Raw genomic sequence first — 27,239 nt, forward strand, 5'->3', positions numbered from 1 at the left:
ACCTAAAGAATTTGTTTTCCATAAAAAAACTGATAGTCTGAAAAAAGAAAAGATAAAATACTGTAATCAGTGAACTTGAGATCTTTCTATATATTTCCCTTGGATCCTACAGTTCTAAGATGATTTTTAAAAATTAAATGATAATAGATGAAATACCTGTTCCAAACTTTGCATGGGCAAACTAATGTGTAACAAGACACTTAATGAAAAACATCAGCATTTCTCCAAGTTTTTTCTGTTGAAATAACACTAATATTTCTTGATGATAGTTATTACCAAACAAGCTATGTTGGACAGAAGATCATCTCTTGGGGAGTTTGAGCCTCAAAGATGGTCATGCCTTGTGGGATCTCCTTTATAGGAAATCAGGGGAAAATATATTAATAAAAGGCTATGTGTGTGTGGGAGTAGAGTGAGTGGGTAGCAATATTTAGTATGAGAGGTTGTGATAGGAAAAAGAGGCTAGGGTAATTCCATCTTTCCTCTGTAAAGTGTACACACACCCTTGTTCTGTATAAATGCTTGTGTGAATACTGGATAATTTCTGCAACCAAAGGCATAAGCATTTCATTTCTTCCCACAGACTGGCCTTCTGATCACTTCTTAATAATTTTTGCTTGTAGTGAGAAGTAAGCCTGAAATTCCCTGGGTCCTAGAGCCTTCCTAGGGCTTCCTTGGTGGCTCAGAGGATCAAGAGTCTGCCTGTGATGCAGGAGACCTGGGTTCAGTCTCTGGGTTGGGAAGATGCCCTGGAGAAGGAAATGGCAACCCACTCCAGTATTCTTGCCTGGAGGATTCCACAGATAGAGAAACCTGGTAGGCTACAGTCCATGGGGTTGCAGAGTCAGATATGACTGAGCAACTTTCACCTTTTTAGAGCCTTCCTGTTAAAGCTCTACCTAAATTATTCAAGAAAAACACCTTCTCAAGTCTGGAAAGAATGCATGCCTTTCTCTGCTCCTCAGTGGTATTTTTTTCTAAAAGCCACCAGAGTAATCAGAAGAATCTGATTCTAACACTCTCAGAAGACTTTTTTCACAACTTTCCTCTAAATTTTGCATAAAAGCTATTGATTCCAATTTTGTTGGCGTTGACTTTCTTCCCCTTGCTAGTGAATGTAAGGCTTTAGTGAGCCCCTAGCAGTTTCATCTGAATTTGCAGGGTTCTTTCAGGAACTCACATGATGCCTTGGAGTGTCATCCAAGGCTCAGCCTTATACTGATACAGCTATAGTCAGGAGAATTATTCTGCTGCAATTCATGCAATAAATAACCTTAGCTGAAACAAGACAGAAACTGACTTCCTAGGTGCCCTCCTTGATGTTAAGAACTGATTGTTGAAGCTGAAGCTCCAATACTTTGGTCACCTGATGCAAAGAACTGACTCACTGGAAAAGACCCTGATGCTGGGAAAGATGGAAGGGAAAAGGGAAAGGGGCAGCAGAGGGTGAGATGGTCGAACCGCATCACCTACTCAGTGGACACGGATTTGAGCAAACTATGGGAGATAGTGCAGGACAAGGGAGCCTAGCGTGCTGCAGTCCATGGGGTCCCAAAGAGTCAGACACAACTTCGTGACTGAACATCAACAACAACACATACCCTCACATAAGGCCACTTTCAAGAATCTGAAGTTAAGGTTCTGCATCCTTCCCACTGGCCAGAATTTAGGTAACTGGCCAAAATTAGGGAATCTGGGAGACAAGGGGTTTTTTGTTCTTGTCGTTTGTTTTTTTAGCAACACCGGGCCTTGGAAACCATTGAATGTGGTGGTTCTGTTACTTAAGAATAAGGGGGAAATTGGTACAAAGGAGAACTAGGAGTCTCTGCCTTAGGGAAAAATGCCATTAGTTAAATATTGATAGTCCAGGAGGCGATTTACGTTTGCATAAAACGGCAGTTTGGATCCTGGTGCTTCAACAGCAGCAAATTTTGGCTTTTCCTCAGAGATGCCATGTGTGGGAAGTTGTTCTGTAATGGTGGCTCAGATTATCTGCCCTGGAAGGGACGTATAGTCACAACCCTGACATGTAGACTATTTGATCCTGAAGACAGCAGTGAAGAAATTGGCATGGTAATCAATGGAACCAAATGTGGAGATAAGAAGGTGAGTTGAAATTGCGGCTTTTACTCAGAACGTTCTTTCCGTTTGGTTTTTGTTTTGTTTATTTTCTTCTCGGGCCTCTCTGTGTTTCATGGAGCACAATTTTCAAAGTAATGTTTACGCCATTCATGTGTACATGACTGTGTTGTTCCCTTCAGTGTTATTTAATAAGTAACTAATATGTGCTTAGCACAAGGATGTTAAATTCGGGCAAGTTTTATTGCCCCTAAATTGGTAGGTTCTCAGCAAATGATAGCCACTGATAATAATAAGTATAATCATAGCAATACTACTTATTTTTACACAAAATTTTATTTTAATCTTAGAGATGATATGATATTAACTTGTTTTCCATAGTATTTTTGCTTGGAATGAGTACCTTGTATCATGTGCAATGCTTAGCTCAGTGCTAACTATCAGTCTGTAGAGCTGGACTAAAGAGGTGGATTAAGAGAATAATCCATGAGGGAATGAAGTAAGAAAATTTTCTTTAGAGAGGACTTCCTAAATATTTTATTACAAAAATTACCTAGATTCCATCTTCCTATTTTCAAAGGGATGCTGTGATTTCTCGAATAAAAAGCAAGTTTGATAACAATATGTGCATGTATGCTTAGTCGCTTCAGTCTTTTCCGATTCTTTGTGACCTTGTGGACTGTAACCCACCAGGCTCCTCTGTCCATGGGATTTCCCAGGCAAAAATACTGGAGTGGGTTGCCATTTCCCCCTCCAGGGGATCTTCCAGATCCAGGACTGAACCCACGTCTCCTGCATCTCCTGCATTGCAGGCAGATTCTTTATCCACTGAGCCACCTGGGAAGCTCTTGATAGCATTAATAGTAGCTAAAAATAGAAGATTAACTCCTGAAGAGTCATCAGTGTGCATAAGTGATATCTTTGGACATTCATGTCGGCTTTGTGTTTTTCACATCACTTTCAGGTTTGCATTAACGCAGAATGTGTGGACCTGGAAAGAACTTACAAATCAGCAAATTGCTCCTCTAAGTGCAAAGGACATGCTGTAAGTCTTGACAGTGTTTCCCAAAGCGTACCAAATCTTATGTCATTTTAGGTCAAACAGTTTGGGTGATATTAATGTGATATTTCAGTGTTGAATGATTCAAACAACTAAGTTTATCTAACTCTTCGGTACTTTGATTCAATGAAAACTTCCTTCAAAGAACCTGGTACTAAAATTCCTGTTTTTTGTTTTGTTTTTTAACTTTTTATTTTATATTAGCATATAGCCAATTAACAAATGATGTTCTGATAGTTTCAGGCAAATATCAAAGGGACTCGGTCACACACACACACACACACACGTATCCATTCTCCCCAAACTCTCCTCCCATCCAGCCTGCCACATAACACTGAGCAGAGTTTCCTATGCTGTAGGTAGGTCTTTGTTGGTTATCCATTTTAAATATAGCAATGTATACATGTCCATCCCAAACTCCCTAACTATCCAGTCCCCCCAAGAACCATAATTTCATTCTCTAAGCCTGTGAGTCTCTTTCTGTTTTGTAAGTTCATTTGTATCAATTCTTTTAGATTCCACATATAAGTATGTCATATGATATTTCTCCTTCTCTGCCTGACTTACTTCACTCAGGATGATGTTTCTCTAAGTTCATCCATGTTGCTGCAGATGGCATTATGAAATTCCTATTATTGATGCTTAAAATATGTAGGTAGTTGAAAGGCTGCAGAGGAGGGGGCTATTCTTTTTTTTTTTTCTGAAATGTACTTAATTATGGACGAATAAGCCCGTGTGTTGCGCGTCAGTCCAATGAGAAAACTAACAGAACCATTGCTTCTCTAGGTGTGTGACCATGAGCTTCAGTGTCAGTGTAAAGAAGGATGGGCCCCTCCTGACTGCTCTCGTTCTTCCACGGTCTTCAGTACGTAAACTATACATGTCTAACCAGAGAAAACTGCTCACCTCTTCCAGGCGTTTATTTCCTATTATGTAAGATTCCATGCCTTTTTCTCTCTCTCCTTGGAATTCCTGTTCTGTAGGTAATGAATCCATGATATTAACTCCAAAGTCTCTCCAACAACTTTTAAATCATATTTCTCACCTTCTTATGTTTTTATATTTTACCAAAATTCTTGAAATTTTATATTTGTCATTTCATTTTAATTTTCTGAGTTTTCTTGCTTTACAATTGTCCCGTTTTCATAACAGCCTTGACTGAATGTATACTAGGTATAATATCCTCATAAAACTTTCTAAGAATATGACTTATTATTTTTGCAGGTTCAGTCTCTTCTCCAGATTACCTCTATTTCTTTTGAGGTTTTTTTTTTTTTCACCCTCTCTTATATTTCATTTTTCTATTTTTACTTCAGGATATATGATCCTTCATTGAATGTGGGATTAGGTTGACTTGAATTAGCTTACAGGGGTTTCTTGGCATGTGTTCATGCTTGTTGGACCTTACCTCTCCTGATGGGAGATCTGGCTGAGAGCTCCATCAGTAGGCAGATCTCCCTATAGACCTCAGATATTCAATGTGGAAATAGCCAGAGTAGAGAGCCTCACCTCCAGTTGCCATGGTGATGAATATCTTGCCCTGAGGACAGAGCTCTTCATTATAATTTACTTTTAGAAACAGCTGCTCTTCCTCAGAACCCCTTCCTAGTGCTTTACAACCTTTAAGCCATTTGGCATAAATAGAATTGTTATATTTTAGCAACTCGTGTGGGTCAGTAGTGATAACACATTGAAATTTTTGTTTAAATTCTTTTTATAGCTAGTAATAATGATAGAATCTTTTCTTAATTTTTTTTTTGGCCATTGGTATTTTCTCTTTTATGAAATATTTGTTCATGCCATTTTGTGTATTTTTCTATTGGGTGTCTCCCCGACCCCCTGTTAACTTGTTTAAGTTTTAATATGCTTGATATAAGCTATTTTTCAGTTATATGTGCTACAAATAACTCCCTTCATTCTGTGTTTTCTCACTCTCTTTGTGATGTCATGTGATTAAAGAAGCTTTTAATTGTAATGTAGTCAATTTGTTTATCATTTCCTTGATGATTAGTTTTTTTTTTCCTTTTTGTGTCCTTTTTAAGGAATTTGTTTCTATCCTGAAGTTATGAATGTATATCCGTATATGATCTTCTGAAAAGGATTATTGTATTGCTTTTTCAAATTTAAATCTGTAATGTATCTAGAATTATTCTGTGTATGATGCAAGTATTCAATTTCACTTTTATCCCAGATAGGTATTCAATTGTCACACCATCATTTATGTAATAGATCTGTGCTATGCTAAATCATTTCAGTAGTATCCAACTCTTTGTGACCCCATGGATTGTAATCCACCAGGCTCCTCTGTCCATGAGATTCTCCAGGCAAGAATACTGGAGTGGGTTGCCATGCCCTTCTCCAGAGGATCTTCCTGGCCCAGGGATCAATCCCTTGTCTCTTGTGTCTCCTGAACTGGCAAGTGGGTTCCTTACCACTAGCACCACCTGGGAAACCCATGTAATAGATCATCCTTCCTTAATGCTTTATAGTGCCAATTTTCTTTCTTTCTTTTTTTTTTAATTAATTTATTTATTTTATTATTATTATTATTATTATTTTATTAGTTGGAGGCTAATTACTTCACAACATTTCAGTGGATTTTGTCATACATTGATATGGCCAGTTTTCTAATAAAGCATGTGTGTCTGCATGTGTGTCTTTCTGGGATATTTCTACTTTTCTGGGGGTTCTATTTGACTATCCATATGCCAGTATAAGGCCTTCCTAGGTGACTCAGTGATAAAGAATCCTCCTGCCATTGCAGGAGATGTGTGTCCCTGGATTGGGAAGATCCTCTGGAGGAGGAAATGACAACTCACTCCAGTATTCTTGCCTGGAGGATCCCATGGACAGAGGAGCCTGGCAGGCTACAGTCCATGGGGTCACAAAGAGTCTGACATGACTGACCACACACACGCCAATATAATATCCTTTTATTATTGTATCTTTAAGATAAGTTTGTTATCTTAGAGGCAGTCCTTTAATTTTGTTCTTCAAGAATGTGTTGGCTATTAGCTTTTGTACTTCCACATATATTTTACCTCTCAAGTTACACACACAATTCCTGTTGGAATTTAAAGTTAGTCCAAACTGTATCTATAGATTCACTTGGGGAAGAATGAGCATATATAAAATATTGAATTCCAAACCCATTACATGAAATAAGTATCCATTTACTTAGCATTTTTTAATTTTGCCAAATAATATTCAATGATTTTCACTATAGAATTTTTATATACAATATATATTGTTTAACTGGATTTATAAGAAATTAATTTATATTGTATATTTTGAATGGTATTTTTTTAAAAAATATTTTAACTATGACTAGAATATAGAACTTCAACTAATTTTTATATATTTATTTTTATATGAAGCACCTCTGCTAACCTGTCAATAATTTTAGTAACTTATAAATTCTTTTACATTTTCTACATATTCAATCATACTCTTTGAGAAAAATGACAGTTTTGCTACTTCCTCTCTAATATTCACAATTTTAATTTCTTGTACTTTTTTTCCTTGTGCAATGTTGAACAGAAGTAGCAAGAGACAGCAAGCCTCTTTATTTCTTTCCCAATCTTAGGAAAGACTTTCAGTATTTTGCCCTGTTATCTAAAGTTATTCTTTCATATTAGATCCTCTTCATCTAAGAAAATTCACTTCTATTCCTAGTTTAATAGAAGACTCTTGAGTCCCTTGGACCGAAAGGAAATCCAACCAGTCCATCCTAAAGGAGATCAGTGCTGGGTGTTCATTGGAAGAACTGATGTTGAAGCTGAAACTCCAATACTTTGGCCACCTGATGTGAAGAGCTGACTCATTTGAAAAGACCCTGATGCTGGGAAAGATTGAGGGCAGGAGGAGAAGGGGACGACAGAGGATGAGATGGCTGGATGGCATCACCGACTTGATGGACATGGGTTTGGGTGGACTCCAGGAGTTGGTGATGGACAGGGAGGCCTGGTGTGCTGCGGTTCATGGGGCTACAAAGAGTTGGACATGAATGAGCAACTGAACAGAACTGAACTGAAGAATTGTGTCAAATAATTTTTATTTACTGGTTAAGATTTTTAACTCTACTCTGTTGGTATTGCTAAATAAACTGATTGATATTTGAACATTTATCTAATTTTGCATTCCTTGCATAAACCCAACATGGAAATATTTAATAGCTCTTATAGATACTGATGGGTGATGTTTGCCATTACTCTGTGTTCATGGGTGATGCCTATAATTTTCTCATAGCATCCTTGCTAAATCTGAGTACAAGATTATGCTAGTCATGTTAAACAAAGTGGAGTGTTTTCATTTACTTAAATTCCCTGGAAGAATCTGTATAAGAATGGAAGACTCTCCTTAAACATCTGGTTAGAACTTGTCAGTAAGCCAAGTGGGCCTGTATAGTTCTGCACAATATTTTAATTAAAGATCCATCTTTAGTAGTTATAAGAACCTTCAGGTTTTTTATATCTTCTTATACAAGTTTTATTATATTTTACTAGACATTTTCCTCATTCAGTTGAACTTCAATGTTTTAGTTTAAAATTCCTCATAACAAAGGTTTAATCTCAAAAATATACAAGCAACTCCTACAGCTCAATTCCAGAAAAATAAATGACTCAATCAAAAAATGAGCCAAAGAAGTAAACAGACATTTCTCCAAAGAAGACATACAGATGGCTAACAAACACATGAAAAGATGCTCAACATCACTCATTATCAGAGAAATGCAAATCAAAACCTCAATGAGGTACCATTACACGCCAGTCAGGATGGCTGCCATCCAAAAGTCCACAAGCAATAAATGCTGGAGAGGGTGTGGAGAAAAGGGAACCCTCTTACACTGTTGGTGGGAATGCAAACTAGTACAGCCACTATGGAGAACAGTGTGGAGATTCCTTAAAAAACTGGAAATAGAAGTGCCATATGACCCAGCAATCCCACTCCTGGGCATACACACTGAGGAAAACCAGATCTGAAAGAGACACGTGTACCCCAATGTTCATCACAGCACTGTTTATAATAGCCAGGACATGGAAGCAACCTAGATGCCCATTAGCAGACGAATGGATAAGGAAGCTGTGGTACATATACACAATCGAATATTACTCAGCCATTAAAAAGAATTCATTTAAATCAGTTCTAATGAGATGGATGAAACTGGAGCCCATTATACAGAGTGAAGTAAGCCAGAAAGATAAACACCAATACAGTATACTAATGCATACATATGGAATTTAAAAAGATGGTAACAATAACCCTATATGCAAAACAGAAAAAGAGACACAGATGTACAGAACAGACTTTTGGACTCTGTGGGAGAAGGCGAGGGTGGGATGTTCAGAGAGAACAGCATCAAAACATGTATTATCAAGGGTGAAACAGATCACCAGCCCAGGTTGGATGCATGAGACAAGTGCTCGGGTCTGGTGCACTGGGAAGACCCAGAGAGATTGGCTGGAGAGGGAGGTGGGAGCGGGGATTGGGATGGGGAATACATGTAAATCCATGGCTGATTCATGTCAATGTATGACAAACACCACTACAATATTGTAAAGTAATAAGCCTCCAACTAATAAAAATAAATGGGAAAAAAATTAAAATTCCTCATAATACTTACTTATCTTTGCAATATCTATAGGATCTGTAGCATGATTTTTATCTTTTTTTGTGTTATCCTAACAAAATTTTAAAACTTTAATTATTCTTTATGGTTTGTTTTTTCTTTTTCAAACTTTTTTTTTTTTTGCTATTTCAATTTCTGCTTTATACAATCCCCTTTCCTTAAGCTTATTTCATCTTAAAAAAAAATTCTTGAAAGAAATCTTTGCCTCATTACTTTTCAGTTTGTAGCCCATATGGCAACTGATATTTTCATAATCATTTGATTCAAATCATTTTCAATTTTCCATTTGCTTTATTCTTTGGCCCTTGAAATGTTTACATGTATATTTCTTAATGTATATGCATATACAGATTATCTAGCTATTGTTAACATTATATGCAGCATAATTCCATAGGGATCAGAAGATCTACAGTATTGGGAATGTGTTGAAATTTATTGACACTTTCTATGACTCAGCCTATGCCCATATTGTAGGTGTTCTGTCTGTGCACAAAAAAATATGTATTATGCAGTTATGTGCAGTGTTTTCCATGTTTTTTAATCCATGTTTGTTAGTTGTGTGTAATATATTAATCCTTATTGATATCTTGTTTGTTTGTTGTATCAGTTACAGAGCCACAAGTATTAAAATCCCCACTATAATCATGAACTTGGCTATCACTTCTGGTTCTATTCAGTTCATTTCAGTTCAGTCCAGTCACTCAGTCATGTCTGACTTTTTGAGACCCCATGGACTGAAGGCTTCTCTGTTTATCACCAACTCCCAGAGCTTGCTCAAACTCATGTCCATCGAGTTGGTGATGCCATTCGACCATCTCACCCTCTGTCATCCCCTTTTCCTGCCTTCAATCTTTCCCAGCATCAGGATCTTTTCCAATGAGTCAGCCCTTTGCATCAGTTGACCAAAGTGTTGGAGCTTCAGCTTCAGCTTCAGTCCTTCCAATGAATATTCAGGACTCATTTGCTTTAGGATTGACTGATTGGATCTCCTTGCAGTCCAAGGGACTCTCAGGACTCTCAAGAGTCTTCTCCAGCATCACAGTTCAAAAGCATTAATTCTTCAGCACTCCACTTTCTTTATGGTCCAACTCACACATTCATACATGACTACTGGAACAATCATAACTTTGACTAGACAGACCTTTGTCAGTAAAGTAATGTCTCTGCTTTTTAATATGCTGTCTAGGTTTGTCACAGCTTTTCTTCCAAAGAGCAAGCATCTTTTAATTTCATGGCTGCAGTCACCATCTGCAGTGATTTTGCAGCCCAAGAAAATTCTGGGTCTATAAATGCCTATATATTTTGAGACCTTGATATCCTCTTCAAAAAAACTTAGAATTGTATGTCTTCCCAGTGTATTAACACTCTTGTCATTATGAAATGCTTGTGTGTATCTTTAGTTTTCTTGCCTTTTAAAGTCTACAGATCCTGGAGAAAAATAGAGCTGTATCATATTTATTTTGGTCTATATTGTTTTGCTTTAACTTTTTTCTTACTTTTATTTTCATCTTTCTGAAACCTCATGTTTTACATCTGCCTCTCATTTTAAAAATACAAATATGTTTAAAAATTTTAGATTGATAATAATTTTTTTTTTAAAACGTGATCCATTCAAATTAAATGTAATTACTGATATACTTGGGTGTATTCTTCCTATCTGGTCTCTTCCTTTTTCTCTTCTTTCTTATCTTATGGGCATCATAAGGATTTTAATCACTCCAGTTTTCTTTTTATTAATTTGGAGATTATGCATTGCATTTATTTTGTATTCTTTTAGTGGCCATCATAAAAATTTCCACTTTATTATTTTTAATATATACTTTACTTTTTAGAGCAGTTTGTAACTCCACAGGAAAACTGAGTAGAAAGTACAAAGGTTTCCCATATATCCTGCCCTACATGTGCACAGTCATCCTCACCACTAACATCCCCCACCAGAGTGGGATGTTTGTTACAGTTAAGGAACCTACATGGAGGCACGATTATCACCCAAAGTCTACAGTTACATTAAGGTTCAGTCTTGGTTTATTTGCTCTTCATTCTTTTGTGCATTTCTGGGCTTCCATCCAGAATCATTTTCCTTTCTGTCTTTCTGGGTTCCTGCTGTCTCACTCCAAACTAATTTTCTCTCACTCCAGAGTAATTTCCCCCTATTCTTTAGCACTTCTGTGTTTTTAGGAAGCTTTTTTTTTTTTTTAGTTCAATTTGCCGTTTTTAGTGAGAGAGCTGGTTCCAATTTCCTAGACCTACGTTTCCAGAAATAGAAAAGGCTGTGTTTTCTGTTCAGACACTGCCATCTTCAACTATAAAGCTCCTTCCTGTTATAATACTCTCCATCTGTTATGCCCCAGCTTTATCCCTAGATCACGACCTTTCAAATTATGGGTGTCTTTATGAGTTCGTCTTTATTTCCTCTGGACCATGTCACTCTTTTGAAATTAGCTACAATGTTGTTCTTAGTGCAAGTACATTAAAAAAAAGTTCTGAACATATCTATACTATTTCTAACACAAATGCCTTGGAATTGTATTTCCTTTGGTTTTTTGGATAAAAATTTTTATGGAGGGTAGAGACTATTCAGTATTTGAACAATTATTATCTTGCCTCGAATCCTACTTCTGAGGTCTCTACCTTTCTGCATCCATGTGTGTTCACATTTGTGAGCTTTTCTTGCATTTATGCAAAAAAAAAAAAAAAGCATTCTTATTATTGGTTTAGTGATCTCTGTAATAAGAGAGCAGTCAGTAGCTGTTGGCATTGTTCTTCAAACTTGTACCCCCTGGTCTTTGTGGTTTCAGATTATCATGAGAAATTAATATATGAAATAACAAAAGATTAAAGTTGCATTCATTAACTAGGCTGTATATAAAATAGAAAACATCTTATAACCCACCAAATATAATTCTAATATAGAGCAAACATCAGAAGAACACTCACTTATGTCCCATCTATCTATCAGTTATCAATTATCCATCTTTCTCTTTTTTATGTCTCAGCTTCTTATTTGCTCCTGAGAGGAATAGGAATTCAAGACTTCAGGTTACTTTTACTTGCTTTATTCCAAGGCTGAATTTTCAAAAATGTTTCTCTCCTCTTCTGCCATCCCCCTTACTTCATATACTTTCTGATCTTCCAGCCTTTTGTTTTCAATTTATTCCTTCTAAGAATTCTCAGTTATTTTGATGCTTTACCAATCTCATGTAAAATGTTCTGCATAGATATCTTCTTTAGCCCCTTTCATGTAAATAACATTATGATAATCATTATTAAGATACATTTTCATTTTACTGGCTATGAGAGATTTTCCAGGGAATGCATGTTCTTTGGAAAAAGGATCGATGATGTTTGTGATAAAGAAATCAGGACCAGTGTGATGTGTGTTTGTGAATTGATCGTATTTTCATGAGGCCCTTGTTCTCCTTGCTGCAGACTTCTCCATTGTGGTTGGGGTGCTCTTCCCTGGGACCGTCATATTTGTGGTGGTTGCTATGGTAATCCGATGCCGAAGCTCCAGAGAAAAGCAGAAGTTAACCCAGAGGTAGGCCCTGCTTTGGGGACAGCTAATTCACTGTAAATGTAAGGACCCAAATTATCAAATTTCATTTCATTTTAGTTTGCTTCAAATACTCAGAAATAAGTACAGATACATTATTCTCAGCCCAGATGCTTGGTATTCTGTTTACTGGGACATTTTTCACAGGAAAACCTGCTTTTTTTCTTCTGTTCATCTCTGTTTATAATTCATAATAAGAAGAACTCTCATTATTAAAGACTTTAACACTCATTAGACAAATACAGTCTTTAAAATGTATTGATGACAGCTTTATGGCAAGCACCTTGCTTAGCCCTTTTGCATATATTATGTCATTTAATCTTCATAAGAACATTTAATCTTCACAAGGAAATAAGGTTTACTTGTTAGTATTTCCACTTTATAGATGAAAAGGTATTATATATTTATCCTCACAGTAACCCTGCAAAGTTAGTGACTTCACATTTTTACTGATGTGGAAACAGAAACTCAGGGAGGTAAGCAATTATGTTTAAAGTCTTACAACCTAAGTAATGGAATCTAGATTTGCACCTACATCAGTCAGTCTTTCAAACATAATCTTGACACTGCAGTATCTTTCTAGCATTTTCAAAAGACTGACTTATTCACTCAGAATGGGCTTCTGATAAATATTGAATGAATAAAATAAATCTCTATTTATTTAAAAGGCATAATTTAGATAAAAGTTGGACTCAAGACCATCATTACTAGATATCATGGCTCGGTAGAGAATCAAAAAGAAAATCAGTGGTGATGATTATGAATTACATAAACGGGAAATCCAGAGGATCTCCTAGGGAGCAGATGAAAAGCCCGTCACTTACCAAGAAGGACACAAAAGGGCAAAGGAAACGAGCAGACTTCTCTCAAATCTCCCTCTTGTGGTAAAGACACTGCTAAGTCACTGTAAATGCTATGCTTTCACATACAGGCCACTGTCTACCACTGATGCCGGCCCACACAGTCAGAAGAGGAAACCACAGATGGCGAAGACTGTTCAATCCCAAGAGGTGAACCATAGTCTGTAGTGTGTTTGCTGGGGAACCCAGCTTATGATCCTCTCTCTCTCTTTAATTGTCATTTCTAGTCAGCAATGTTTTACAAATCTATCTCACTAGTGTGTAGTACTAGTATGTAGCAAGGACCACAGACTTTGTAACTACACTTTCAGAAAGTTCGCCTTTGCCTTTTGTTAAATGCAAAAGAATCTCTCTAAAATGTAGAGGCCACTTTGCTGTGGTTTACAAAAGGCAAAGAGAATAAGGGAAAAAAAGAAAGGCAGATGCCAGCTTCCTCTCCCTCTCTTTGTCTCTCTCTGTGTGATTCTAGGTCGATTCCTTATTCCTTTTGCAATATCCTGATAATGACAATAATTTGTATACTTGTGGCTTCCCATGTGGTGCTAGTGGTAAAGAATCTGCCTGCCAATGCGGGAGACACCAGACGAGGTTTCGATCCCTGGGTGAGGAAGATCCCCTGGAAGAGGGCATGGCAGCCCACTCCAGTATTCTTGCCTGGAGAGTCCCATGGACAAAAAAGAGTCTGGCAGGCAACAGTTCAAAGAGTCAGACATGACTTAATGACTATAACAGCAACAACTTGTACACTTGTATGACAATACATGTAATATGTATAATCCTTAATGCCCTAGTTGTGTCCTGCAAGTTTAGAAACTTAGATAGCAATTGCTTAAGGATAATGACATTGATTACAATGTTTTTGATGGAAACATAACCATCTCTGATAGCTCTGTACCCAGCAGAGTGCAGAGACTGGGTCACTATGATTGTTCCTCTAGTCTCTTGGTGCCAGCTTAGTTCTGAGCTCACATTATCAGAAAAGATGCTTATTTGGAAGCTGAAATTGGGAAACTTATTATTTCATTTTTAAAAATTTATATATTTTTATCAAATGAAAGATTCTTTAAATTCTATAGTGCTTTACAATTTTCAAAGTTTCATATAACTATTTTATGGACATATGATGAACATAACTTTCTATGTCTGTAGGCATTGAGTTTATTTCTGAACTGTATGTCCACATCTAAATGAAAGCAGGAAACATATGTGCATGCATGCTAAGTCACTTTTGTCATGTCTGACTCTTTGCGACTCCATGGACCTTAGCCTGTTTGGCTCTTCTGTCCATGGGATTCTCCAGGCAAGAATACTGTAAGGGGTTGCCATGCCCTCCTCCAGGGGATCTTCCCAACTGAGGGACTGAACCTGCATCTCTTGCATCTCCTGCACTGGCAGGCAAATTCTTTACCCTTAGCACCACCTGAGAAGACTTGGGAAGCCCATATGTAAATATACAGGTTTAGATTATTCCTAGTTTTCCATATCTGAAAATGATTTAGTGAAAGTCGCTCAGTTGTGTCCGACTCTTTGTGACCCCATGGACTGTACAGTCCCTGGAATTCTCCAGGCAAGAACACTGGAGTGGGTAGCCTTTCCCTTCCCCAGGGGATCTTTCCAATCCAGGGATCAAACCAAGGTCTCCCACATTGTAGGTGGATTCTTTACCAGCTGAGCTACATAAGCCTTTCTTTTAAGCACACTTATTTTCAAGGCCCCATTTTTTAATTAATTTTTTTTTTTTTAACCTTCTTGCTGCTGCTGCTAAGTCACTTCAGTTGTGTTTGACTCTCTGCAACCCCATAGACAGAAGCCCACCAGGCTCCCCTGTCCCTGGGATTCTCCAGGCAAGAACACTGGAGTGGGTTGCCATTTCCTTCTCCAATGCATGAAAGTGAAAAGTGAAAATGAAGTCGCTCAGTCGTATCCAACTCTTAGCGACCCCATGGACTGTAGCCTACCAGGCTCCTCTGTCCATGGGATTTTCCAGGCAAGAGTACTGGAGTGGGGTGCCATTGCCTTCTCCTACCTTCTTGCTAGCTACCTACAAATCCAAGTTTTCCTCCACCACTGATTTCTACATCTGTATCATTCTCTTTTCTTGTAAGTATCAGATGGTCACTGGCAATGTTTGAAAGAACTGTTGTGCCCAATGTGAATGATGTCTTCCAAACTCTGGGTTCCATTTTAGGATACTCTAAACCCACACCAGTGTTCTTGCCTGGAGAATCCCAGGGACAGGGGAGCCTAGTGGGCTGCCGTCTATGGGGTCGCACAGAGTCTGACACAACTGAAGCGACTTAGCAGCAGCAGCAGCAGCAAGCTAACTTGAGAGATGGTAGCCCAAAGGAATATTGGAGAAATCAAGGCCTCCTCACTATCTATAAATTAGTATGGCTTTATTTTTGACTGTTAAAAATAGTTCTGTTGTGTAATTGTTAAAAAGGGATACATAATTCTGCTGTAGAAGATGAATTGTCTCCTTCAAAGGATAGTCTCTAGATGCATAGTTTGGAGGGCATAAAACTGTGTTATAAATTAGATTTTGCTTCCTTATTCTAGATAGAATAAGGCTTCTACTAGTCACAGTTTTCTAGAGGAGGAAGTGTATGAAAAAGAGTCCATAAAGACAAATCCAGAATAAAAACCAACACCCATGAAGAGGTAGAGTCATTCACTCAACTGGGTGCTGAGAATCTTGCCTCCTACTTGGGACTCTATTGTGAGTAAATGAGAAGGAACGAAAATTTAAGGTCATTTTTTCAATGATTTTTACATTTTTTGCTGGGAAAGCAAGTCGTATGCACATGGAACACCTGTGTTGTGTGTGCTTCGTTGCTCAGTCATGTCTGACTGTTTGTGACCCTCTGTCCATGGGGATTCTCCAGGCAAGAATAGTGAGCTGGGTTACCATGCCCTCCTCCAAGGGATCTTCCTAACTCAAAGACTGAACCCAGGTCTCCCACATTGCAGGCGGATTCTTTACCGTCTGAGCCACTAGGGAAGCCCCTGGAACACCTAGCTCCTCATATGTGATGGGTGCCAAAGTAGATGATACTACAGAGAAAAGTATGGTGAAGGGATAAGGAATGGGGTACAAATGGTGCAGTAAGAGGAAAATCCGCTAAGTGGTTGGAATCTGTACTGGACCCTGAGAGTCAGGTAGAAATTAAAATAAGTGGCCGAGACTTCCCTAGTGGTCCAGGGGTTGGGACTTCACCTTCCAATGTAGGGGTACAGGTTCAGTCCCTGATTGGGGTCCTAGGATCCCACATGCCTCATGACCAAAGAAACAAAACATAAAAACAAAACAAACAAACAAAAAAAAGAAGCAATATTGTAACAAATTCAGTAGTCTCTAAAAATGGTCCACATAAAAAAAAAAAAAATTTTTTTTAAAAAGTAAGTGACAAGGAGGTAAGGAAAGACTAAAATAAGGAAATGAGTAAAGACGAGAATTGAATAGCATTTTTAATGCCGACCGTTATTTTTGTTTCTATTATAGCATAGAAACATAAGACTTTCTTCTACTGTTTTCAAGGATAATCCAGTGTCTAAACCTAAGATTAGTGACACATAGTCAAACTTTACAATCTTGTAGCAATCAAGGACAGAAATTCTAACCATGTCTTCCAAGAGGATGTTCAATGAGGACAGTATCTCTATAACTGTGCAATAGGCTTTAGCATCTGTCCACCCTCTAGTTTGGACAATAACCAAGAGAAAGAAGATGTAAGGGTCTTTACTAGAAAGTGATGACCCCAATATTCTTTGTTTTCTCAGAAATATTACCCAGGGATCATGAGATGGAGAAAATTTCCCACAGAAAAACACTCAGCATGACATCACTGTTCTCCTGATCCCCACCTTCTTTCCTATAAGTACCCATATGGATAGTTGGATCCCAGTGTGATGTTTTTCTCTTTTTCTTTCTCTACCCTCCCATGTTTCCACTCCTTCATTGTGAAGTATCACAGAATCTATAGAAAACGATGTGTGACTACAAATAATTCATTTTAACTTCCTAATAGTTAAAGGTTATAGAATATCTACATTTTTAGGAAAAATTCATTATTTAAGAGTTTTCTCTTTCTTTAGGACTCCAATCCAAAAATCTGAAGTAACACCTAAGCAAGTGTTGCCGGGTAAATGATCAGCTTGGAAGACTGGACAATCTGGATGGAAGAGAAATGTACTTACTTCCACACTATTTTTTGCCATCTATACCCAGCAAGGCTACTATTTCTTGATTATACTTTAATGACACAACATTTCAAGAGAGACATACTCTTAATAATCTTTGTATGAATTAAAATTTTCTCCTCTCCATACTTACAGGAAAGAGGATGATTCTAAAGAATGAGCTATGATTCTCTGATATCTCTAATTAGGTGAATTTCCTAATCTTTTCCACACCCCATTTTTTTACCATGATGCTGGCTAATATTTGTTAAAGGACTTATGCACCTTTATTTTCTCACTCACTAGGAATTAATTCACCCTCTAATGAAGATAAGAAATCACAGGAAACTAGGAGAAAATTGCACAGTCATCATTAGATAGCAACATCTTAACTGTTTGAACCATGAAACTGTCAAATTAGAACCTTTAGTTACAAAAAAAAATTATATAAATCTTCTCTGGTTTATATATCTTTTTCCTACATTATCTTCAGTAGTCCTTATTAGCTGTGTAATTGGAAGTTCACTATAATTGATTAAGAATTTATTAATTAAATTTTTATAGAAATTTGTTTAATTCAGTTACTGGCAAGCATAAAGTGAACATTACTAAGTAGAAAAGTTTTAGTTAAATAAATTAATAACATAAACCAGAAATAAATTACTAACATAAACCAGAGTTTGTAAATTGGTGATTTGCAGGATGTTTTTGGACTACAGATTTATTTTATTTGGCCTGAATGATTTTGGCCAAAAAAGTATTTTCAAATGTTTTGAATGTAATGCCAATATTTAAAAATTGAGAAATCTTGCATAAACATCCAGATCACCAGCATTTTAAAAGTAATCAAATGGTTTGTCAACACTGCAATCACATTGCCCACAGTAACCATTAGCTTAGTTGACTAGGGATGGAACAGAGTTGGTAGACTGCCTACTAAAACTTTCTTCCCTTTCAGAACTCAATTTTTTTTTTCAGTTTCTCATATTAAAAAAAAAAAATCTCTGTGATAACCTCTATGGAAAAAGAACCTAGAAAGGAATAGATATATGTTGTTGTTCAGTCATTCAGTCGTGTCCAACTGTTTGCGACATAATGGACTGTAGTACGCCAGGCTTCCCTGTCTTTTACCATCTTCCAGAATTGCTCAAACTCATATAAATTGAGTCGGTGATGCTATCCAACCATCTCAGTGTGTATAATTAGATCACTTATACTGTATACCTAAAATTAACACAACATTGTAAATCAACTATATTCCAATATAAAGTTTAAACAAAATTAATGGTAATCCTAACTCCATCTCCTGATTAAATTTCTGTCACACTAAATCAATCATGATAATCTCATTTCCTTACCAGCAGTGGTTGATTGATTTGGAGGTGTGGGTACCATTACTGCAGGTGGAGGAGGTAGAGTTACAGGTGCATCCACAGTTGGAGGGCTGAGATTGCATGTCCCACTGCTATCTGGTTCCCTTGGCCACAAACATCTCCTGAAGCCAGGAGGCCAGTAATGTATAGAACTGCCTCTCCTGATTCTTCCTGGTTCTCTGAAGCTGTAGGCTCAGCTGGAGGGATCCAGGATGGCAGGCACTGCATCTGCTATTTCCCTGGTTTCGCCTCCTCTGTCTTCTAGTCCACCCACCTTTTAGAAAGACAGCTATGTGGAATGCTCTGGACAAAGACACCTTTGAGTTATGGATGTTTCACTGTTTGTAGATTGAAGGAAATAGACAAAGGGAACATCTCACATTGTCATGATGCTGACATCACTCTTGAAAAGCATTTATTAAGGATTTTTATATGCAGAGTTTCCTAAAACAAAAACTGTGTTTTTCTTAGTGGTTTAATTCCATTTAATCATTTACTCTTTTTTTTTTTTTTATTATTGTCTTCTTATCCTTCTTTTTGAGGTAGCTGCATTGAAGCAGGCTTTGGACCAAGGAATGTTAAAAACAAAACAAACACGGCACCTTTTTTTGCTGATGGGACAAGTCTAGAGATATGTTAGGGAACTTCTAAGAAAGGTATCCTAGTTCTTTCAGGACATGATAGACTTGATAAGATAGAGCAGAAAGATGAAAAGAAAACAACCTGGTCTTTTAATGCTGTCATAGAAGGGTAGATTAATAACTGCCTGAGTCATCGTGCACTTTCTTGGGACCTCTGTTTATGACCAATAAAATTTGTCAAGTTAGATTTCCTCTTACTTGCCACAGAGGCCATCCTGATTAATAAAGTAACTGCTTCTATTATTAGGATACATGCTTTCCTCTTCATCATCACTGCCACATACTGCTTTCAGGAAAAGACCTTGCTTTGCCAATGACAAATTTAGACATTGCTTAACAATTAGCCCTGGATTTAAAAACCTCTAAATCCCTAAGCAGGAGAAAATTATGGTATGCAATTTACTATGAAAGCATCTCTTGTTAAAATTTAACTCTTGGGACTTCCCTGGCCGTCCGGTGGTTAAGATTTCACCTTGCAATGCAGGAGGTGCAGGTTCAATCTCTGGTCTGGGAGCTAAAATGCCAGATCCCCCATAGCTAAAAAGCTAAAACATAAGACAAGTAATATTGTAACAAATTCAATAAAGACTTTTAAAAATAGTTCATATGAAAAAAAATCTTAAAAAAAAATTTAGCTCTTTTCTCTATCACACATAGTGTTGAAGTCCATACTCTTTATTTGTTTATTTATTTTATTTTTTGGTTATCCATTTTATTTTATTTTCTCATTTTTTCTTTTTTCTTTTTCATCTCTTTTTTATTTTTTTCCCAATTATTTTTATTAGTTGGAGGCTAAGTACTTTACAATATTGTAGTGGTTTTTGCCATACACTGACATGAATCAGTCATTGATTTACATGTGTTCCCCATCCTGAACCCCCCCTCCCACCTCCCTCCCCATCCCATCCCTCTGGGTCATGCCAGTGCACCAGCCCTGAGCACTTGTCTCATGCATCCAACCTGGACTGGTGGTCTGTTTCACACTTGATAATATACATGTTTTGATGTTGTTCTCTCAGAACATCCCACCCTCGCCTTCTCCCATAGAGTCCAAAAGTCTGTTCTATATATCTATGTCTCTTTTTCTGTCTTGCATATAGGGTTATCGTTACCATCTTTTTAAATTCCATATATATGCGTTACTATACTATATTGGTCTTTATCTTTCTGGCTTACTTCACTCTGTATAATGGGCTCCAGTTTCATCCATCTCATTAGAACTGGTTCAAATGAATTCTTTTTAATGGCTGAGTAATATTCCAGGTGTATATGTACCATAGTTTCCTTATCCATTCGTCTGCTGGGCATCTAGGTTGCTTCCATGTCCTGGCTATTATAAATAGTGCTGCGATGAACATTGGGGTGCATGTGTCTCTTTCAGATCTGGTTTCCTCGGTGTGTATGCTCAGGAGTAGTATTGCTGGGTCATATGGCACTTCTATTTCCAGTTTTTTAAGGAATCTCCACACTGTTCTCCATAGCGGCTGTTCTAGTTTGCATTCCCACCAACAGTGTAAGAGGGTTCCCTTTTCTCCACACCCTCTCCAGCATCTATTGCTTGTAGACTTTTGGATAGCAGCCATCCTAACTGGCATGTAATGGTACCTCATTGTGGTTTTGATTTGCATTTCTCTGATACTGAGTGATGTTGAGCATCTTTTCATGTGTTTGTTAGCCATCTGTATGTCTTCTTTGGAGAAATGTCTGTTTACTTCTTTGGCTCATTTTTTGATTGGGTCATTTATTTTTCTGGAATTGAGCTGCAGGAGCTGCTTGTATATTTTTGAGATTAATCCTTTGTCTGTTTCTTCATTTGCTATTATTTTCTCCCATTATAAAGGCTGTCTTTTCACCTTGCTTATAGATTCCTTTGTTGTGCAAAAGCTTTTAAGTTTAATTAGGTCCCATTTGTTTATTTTTGCTTTTATTTCCAATATTCTGGGAGGTGGATCATAGAGGATCTTGCTGTGGTTTATGTCGGAGAGTGTTTTGCCTATGTTCTCCTCTGGGGGTTTTATAGTTTCTGATCTTACATTTAGATCTTTAATCCATTTTGAGTTTATTTTTGTGTATGGTGTTAGAAAGTGTTCTAGTTTCATTCTTTTACAAGTGGTTGACCAGTTTCCCCAGCACCACTTGTTAAAGAGGTTGTCTTTTTTCCATTGTATATTCTTGCCTCCTTTCTCAAAGATAAGGTGTCCATAGGTAAGTGGATTTATCTCTGGGCTTTCTATTTTGTTCCATTGATCTATATTTCTGTCTTTGTGCCAGTACCATACTGTCTTGATGACTGTGGCTTTGTAGTAGAGCCTGAAGTCAGGCAGGTTAATTCCTCTTCTTTCTCATGATTGCTTTGGCTATTCAAGGTTTTTTGTATTTCCATACAAATTGTGAAATTATTTGTTCTAGTTCTGTGAAGAATACCATTGGTAATTTGATAGGGATTGCATTGAATCTATAGATTGCTTTGCATAGTATACTCATTTTCACAATATTGATTCTTCCAATCCATGAACTCGGTATATTTCTCCAACAATTTGTGTCCTCTTTGATTTCTTTCATCAGTGTTTTATAGTTTTCTATGTATAGGTCCTTTGTTCCTTTAAGTAGATATACTCCTAAGTATTTTATTCTTTTTGTTGCAATAGTGAGTGGTATTGTTTCCTTAATTTCTCTTTCTGTTTTCTCCTTGTTAGTGTATAGGAATGCAAGGGATTTCTGTGTGTTAATTTTGTATCCTGCAACTTTCCTATATTCATTGATTAGCTCTTGTAATTTTCTGGTAGAGTCTTTAGGGTTTTCTATGTAGAGGATCATGTCATCTGCAAGCAGTGAGAGTTTTACTTCTTCTTTTCCAATCTGGGTTCCTTTTACATCTTTTTCTGCTCTGATTGCTGTGGCCAAAACTATGTTGAATAGTAGTGGTGAGAGTGGGCACCCTTGTCTTGTTCCTGACTTGAGGGGAAATGCTTTCCATTTTTCACCATTGAAGGTGATGCTTGCTGTGGGTTTGTCATATACAGCTTTTATTATGTTGAGGTATGTTCCTTCTATTCCTGCTCTGGAGGGTTTTTATCATAAATGGGTGTTGAATTTTGTAAAGGGCTTTCTCTGCATCTATTGAGATAATCATATGGTTTTATCTTTCAATTTGTTAATGTGGTGTATTACATTGATTGATTTGTGGATATTAAAGAATCCTTGCATTCCTGGGATAAAGCCCACTTGGTCATGATGTATGATCTTTTTAATATGTTGTTGGGTGCTGTTTGCTAGAATTTTGTTATGGATTTTTGCATCTATGTTCATCAGTGATATTGGCCTGTAGTTTTCTTTTTTTGTGGCAGCTTTGTCTGGTTTTGGAATTAGGGTGATGGTGGCCTCATAGAATGAGTTTGGAAGTTTACCTTCTGCAATTTTCTGGAAGAGTTTGAGTAAGATAGGTGTTAGCTCGTCTCTAAATTTTTGGTAGAATTCAGCTGTGAAGCCATCAGGTCCTGGGCTTTTGTTTGCTGGAAGATTTTTGATTACAGTTTCGATTTCCTTGCTTGTGATGGGTCTGTTAAGATCTTCTGTTTCTTCCTGGTTCAGTTTTGGAAAGTTATACTTTTCTAAGAATTTGTCCATTTCATCCAAGTTGTCTATTTTATTGGCATAGAGCTGCTGGTAGTAGTCTCTTATGATCCTTTGTATTTCAGTGTTGTCTGTTGTGATCTCTCCATTTTCATTTCTAATTTTGTTGATTTGGTTCTTCTCCCTTTGTTTCTTAATGAGTCTTGCTAACAGTTTGTCAATTTTGTTTATCTTTTCAAAAAACCAACTTTTAGCTTTGTTGATTTTTGCTATGGTCTCTTTTGTTTCTTTTGCATTTATTTCTGCCCTAATTTTTAAGATTTCTTTCCTTCTGCTAACCCTGGAGTTCTTCATTTCTTCCTTCTCTAATTGCTTTAGGTGTAGAGTTAGGTTATTTATTTGGCTTTTTTCTTGTTTCTTGATGTAAGCCTGTAATGCTATGAACCTTCCCCTTAGCACTGCTTTTACAGTGTCCCATAGGTTTTGGGTTGTTGTGTTTTCATTTTCATTCATTTCTATACATATTTTGATTTCTTTTTTGATTTCTTCTATGATTTGTTGGTTATTCAGAAGCGTGTTATTTAGCCTCCATATGTTTGAATTTTTAACAATTTTTTTCCTGTAATTGAGATCTAATCTTACTGCATTGTGGTCAGAAAAGATGACTGGAATGATTTCAATTTTTTTGAATTTTCCAAGACTAGATTTATGGCCCAGGATGTGATCTATTCTGGAGAAGGTTCCGTGTGCACTTGAGAAAAAGGTGAAGTTGATTGTTTTGGGGTGAAATGTCCTATAGATATCAATTAGGTCTAGCTGGTCCATTGTGTCATTTAAAGTTTGTGTTTCCTTGTTAATTTTCTGTTTAGTTGATCTGTCCATAGGTGTGAGTGGGGTATTAAAGTCTCCCACTATTATTGTGTTATTGTTAATTTCCCCCTTCATTCTTGTTAGCATTTGCCTTACATATTGCGGTGCTCCTATGTTGGGTGCATATATATTTATAATTATTATATCTTCTTCTTGTATTGATCCTTTGATCATTATGTAGTGTCCTTCTTTGTCTCTTTTCACAGCCTTTATTTTGAAGTCTATTTTATGTGATATAAGTATTGCGACTCCTGCTTTCTTCTGGTCTCCATTTGTGTGGAATGCTTTTTTCCAGCCCTTCACTTTCAGTCTGTATGTGTCCCTTGCTTTAAGGTGGGTCTCTTGTAGACAGCATATATAGGGGTCTTGCTTTTGTATCCATTCAGCCAGTCTTTGTCTTTTGGTTGGGACATTCAACCCATTTATGTTTAAGGTAATTATTGATAAGAATGGTCCCGTTGCCATTTGCTTTGTTGTTTTGGGTTCACGTTCATACAACCTTTCTGTGTTTCCTGTCTAGAGAAGATCCTTTAGCATTTGTTGAAGAGCTGGTTTGGTGGTGCTGAATTCTCTCAGCTTTTGCTTGTCTGTAAAGCTTTTGAATTCTCCTTCATATCTGAATGAGATCCTTGCTGGGTACAGTAATCTGGGTTGTAGGTTATTCTCTTTCATTACTTGAAGTATGTCCTGCCATTCCCTTCTGGCCTGAAGAGTTTCTATTGATAGATCAGCTGTTATCCTTATGGGAATCCCTTTGTGTGTTATTTGTTGTTTCTCCCTTGCTGCTTTTAATATTTGTTCTTTGTGTTTGATCTTTGTTAATTTGATTAATATGTGTCTTGGGGTGTTTCACCTTGGGTTTATCCTGTTTGGGACTCTCTGGGTTTCTTGGACCTGTGTGACTATTTCCTTCCCATTTTAGGGAAGTTTTCAGCTATTATCTCCTCGAGTATTTTCTCATGGCCTTTCTTTTTGTCTTCTTCTTCTTGGACTCTTATGATTCAAATGTTGGGGCGCTTCACATTGTCCTAGAGGTCCCTGAGGTTGTCCTTATTTCTTTTGATTCTTTTTTCCTCTCTGCTTCGTTTATTTCCACCATTTTATCTTCTACCTCACTTATCCTATCTTCTGCCTCTGTTATTCTACTGTTAGTTCCCTCCAGAGAGTTTTTGATATAATTTATTGCATTATTCATTTTTAATTGACTCTTTTTTATTTCTTCTAGATCCTTGTTAAACATTTCTTGCATCTTCTGAATCCTTGTCTCCAGGCTATTTATCTGTAACTCCATTTTGTTTTCAAGATTTTGGATCATTTTTATTATCATTATTCTAAATTCTTTTTCAGGTGGATTCCCTATCTCCTTCTCTTTTGTTTGGCTTGGTGGGCATTTTCCATGTTCCTTTACCTGCTGGGTATTTCTCTGCCTTTTCATCTTGTTTAGATTGCTGTGTTTGGGGTGGCCTTTCTGTATTCTGGTGGTCTGTGGTTCCTTCCTATTGTGGAGGTTTCTCCCAGTGGTTGGGGTTGGACAATTGGCTTGTCAGGTTTCCTGGTTGAGGAAGCTTGCATCAGTGTTCTTGTGCATGGAGCTGGATTTCTTCTCTCTGGAGTGCAATGGAGTGTCCAGTAGTGAGTTTTCAGATGGGTCTGTGTGTTTGGTGTGACTTTGGGCAGCCTGTATGTTGACGCTCAGGGCTATGTTCCTGCGTTGCTGGAGAATTTGTGTGGTATGTCTTGCTCTGGAACTTATTGGCTCTTGGGTGGTGGTTGGTTTCAATGTAGGTATGGAGGCTTTTGGATGGTCTCTTATTACTTAATGTTCCCTGTAGTCAGGAGTTCTCTGGTGTTCTCAGGTTTTGGGCTTAAGCCTCTTGCCTCTGGATTTCAGTCTTATTCTTCCAGTAGCCTCAAGACTTCTCCAACTATACAGCACTGATAATAAAACTTCTAGGTTAATGGTGAAAAGAGTCTGCACAGTGAGGGACACCCAGAGAGGTTCACAGAGTTACATGAAGAAGAGGAGAGGGAGGAAGGAGATAGAGATGAGCAGGAGGAGGAAAAGGGGGACTTGCGGGGAGAGACAGATCTACGCAGTACTCTGTTCCCTAAGTGTTCTCTGTAGCCCAGAACACCCACAGAGATTCACAGAATTGGATTGAGAAGAGAAGGGGGAGGGAGGAAATAGGGGGTGATCTGGGGGAGAAAAAGGAGAGTCAAAAGGGGGAGAGAGTAATCATCACACTCCTGAGTAAAAATGGGTACTGAAAGTTGGATTCTTAAATGCCCAAAATTGATATCAAATACTGAAAAACAAAGATTAAAAATCTTGAGTAGAGGTTAGACTCTTGAAAATATAATATTAAAAACAAAAACACAAAAAATTTAAGAAATATATATGAAGTTCGCTTTAAAAATAGGGTCTTTTTTTTTTTTTGCAAGGTTATAATGGGTTATGAAAATGAAAATTAAGGAGTAATAGAGGAATAATAGAGGGCTTTAAAAAAATAAAAGAAAAAAAATATTTTTTTAAAAATAGTAGTAAAAATATATCTAGGAATTTCTCTGGAGCTGTTGTAGGTAGTGTGGGTTCTGTTCAGTTTCAGATAGCTCCTTGTTCCAGCTTACACTTCTCGATATCTATAGACCCCTTTGGTGTAGCCGGTGTTAACTACAGGGATTTTAATCTGTTGCACCTGTCACTTCTGAAGCGGTTCCCTTTGTTTATTTGGCTTCTGTTTGCTGGTCTCTTCAGTGCCTAATTTCCGCCCTGACACAGGCGGGCGGAGGTGGTCTCTTGTTCAGGTTCGCTTGTTCAGTCCTGCTGCAGGGAGGGAGGGGCGCTGCAGACAAATGTCACTGGCGTGTGTGGGGAGCACTCGCAGTGTTCCGGCCACACTGGGTTTGTCCCTGCTCACAGCATGTGTGCTTTCCCCATCTACACTGCTCAGGCTCCAGGCTGCTCTATAGGGAGCGGGCCCTGAGTTGCTTGCGGTTCCAGTTTTCAGATACTCCACAAAAGCGCAGACTCGGTTGGGCTGCATTTTGTGCCTTCCCCGGCCGAGCAGCTCAGGCAGCCAGGAGCTTGACGGGCGCAGTCTCCCAGGGTGGGGTGCGGCTTACCCCCTCCGTGGTCCCAGCCTCAGTTTCTGCGCCCGCCGGTCGGGTGCGCCTTGTGTCTGTTCTGGGGAGCTGGTCTCTAGCCGCGACCCTCCTGGCAGATGTCAACTGTCCAGAATCTCAGGAAGTCTTTGGTTAGAAACTGGAAGCCTGTTTGCAGTTTGGTAGGGGATGCCATCTCTGGGGCCGAGTTTGCCCCTTTCCCCTCCCCGCTTCTTCCTGCCTCTGGCGGGGGATGGACCTGTCCGCAGCCAGCTAGCTATTCTCTGGAATTTCTCAGTCCTTCCTTTTTTTTTTTCACC

The 27,239-nt window shown here is 37.9% G+C and overlaps 1 protein-coding gene across 1 annotated transcript in view; it reads left to right on the plus strand.

Annotated features, from left to right (window-relative positions):
- Nucleotides 1–17,509, plus strand: part of ADAM28 (ADAM metallopeptidase domain 28) — a 72,399-nt gene extending 54,890 nt beyond the window's left edge. Inside the window, exons 16-21 of the mRNA XM_043453489.1 lie at nucleotides 1,947–2,106; nucleotides 3,044–3,124; nucleotides 3,926–4,004; nucleotides 12,198–12,306; nucleotides 13,253–13,331; nucleotides 17,277–17,509. Coding sequence (XP_043309424.1) covers nucleotides 1,947–2,106; nucleotides 3,044–3,124; nucleotides 3,926–4,004; nucleotides 12,198–12,306; nucleotides 13,253–13,331; nucleotides 17,277–17,297 — 529 coding nt within the window. The 3' untranslated portion in view covers nucleotides 17,298–17,509. The remainder of the gene's footprint in view (nucleotides 1–1,946; nucleotides 2,107–3,043; nucleotides 3,125–3,925; nucleotides 4,005–12,197; nucleotides 12,307–13,252; nucleotides 13,332–17,276) is intronic.
- Nucleotides 17,510–27,239: the final 9,730 nt, after the last annotated feature.

This window comes from Cervus canadensis, chromosome 30, assembly GCF_019320065.1.
Source record: "Cervus canadensis isolate Bull #8, Minnesota chromosome 30, ASM1932006v1, whole genome shotgun sequence".
Lineage (NCBI taxonomy): Eukaryota > Metazoa > Chordata > Mammalia > Artiodactyla > Cervidae > Cervus > Cervus canadensis.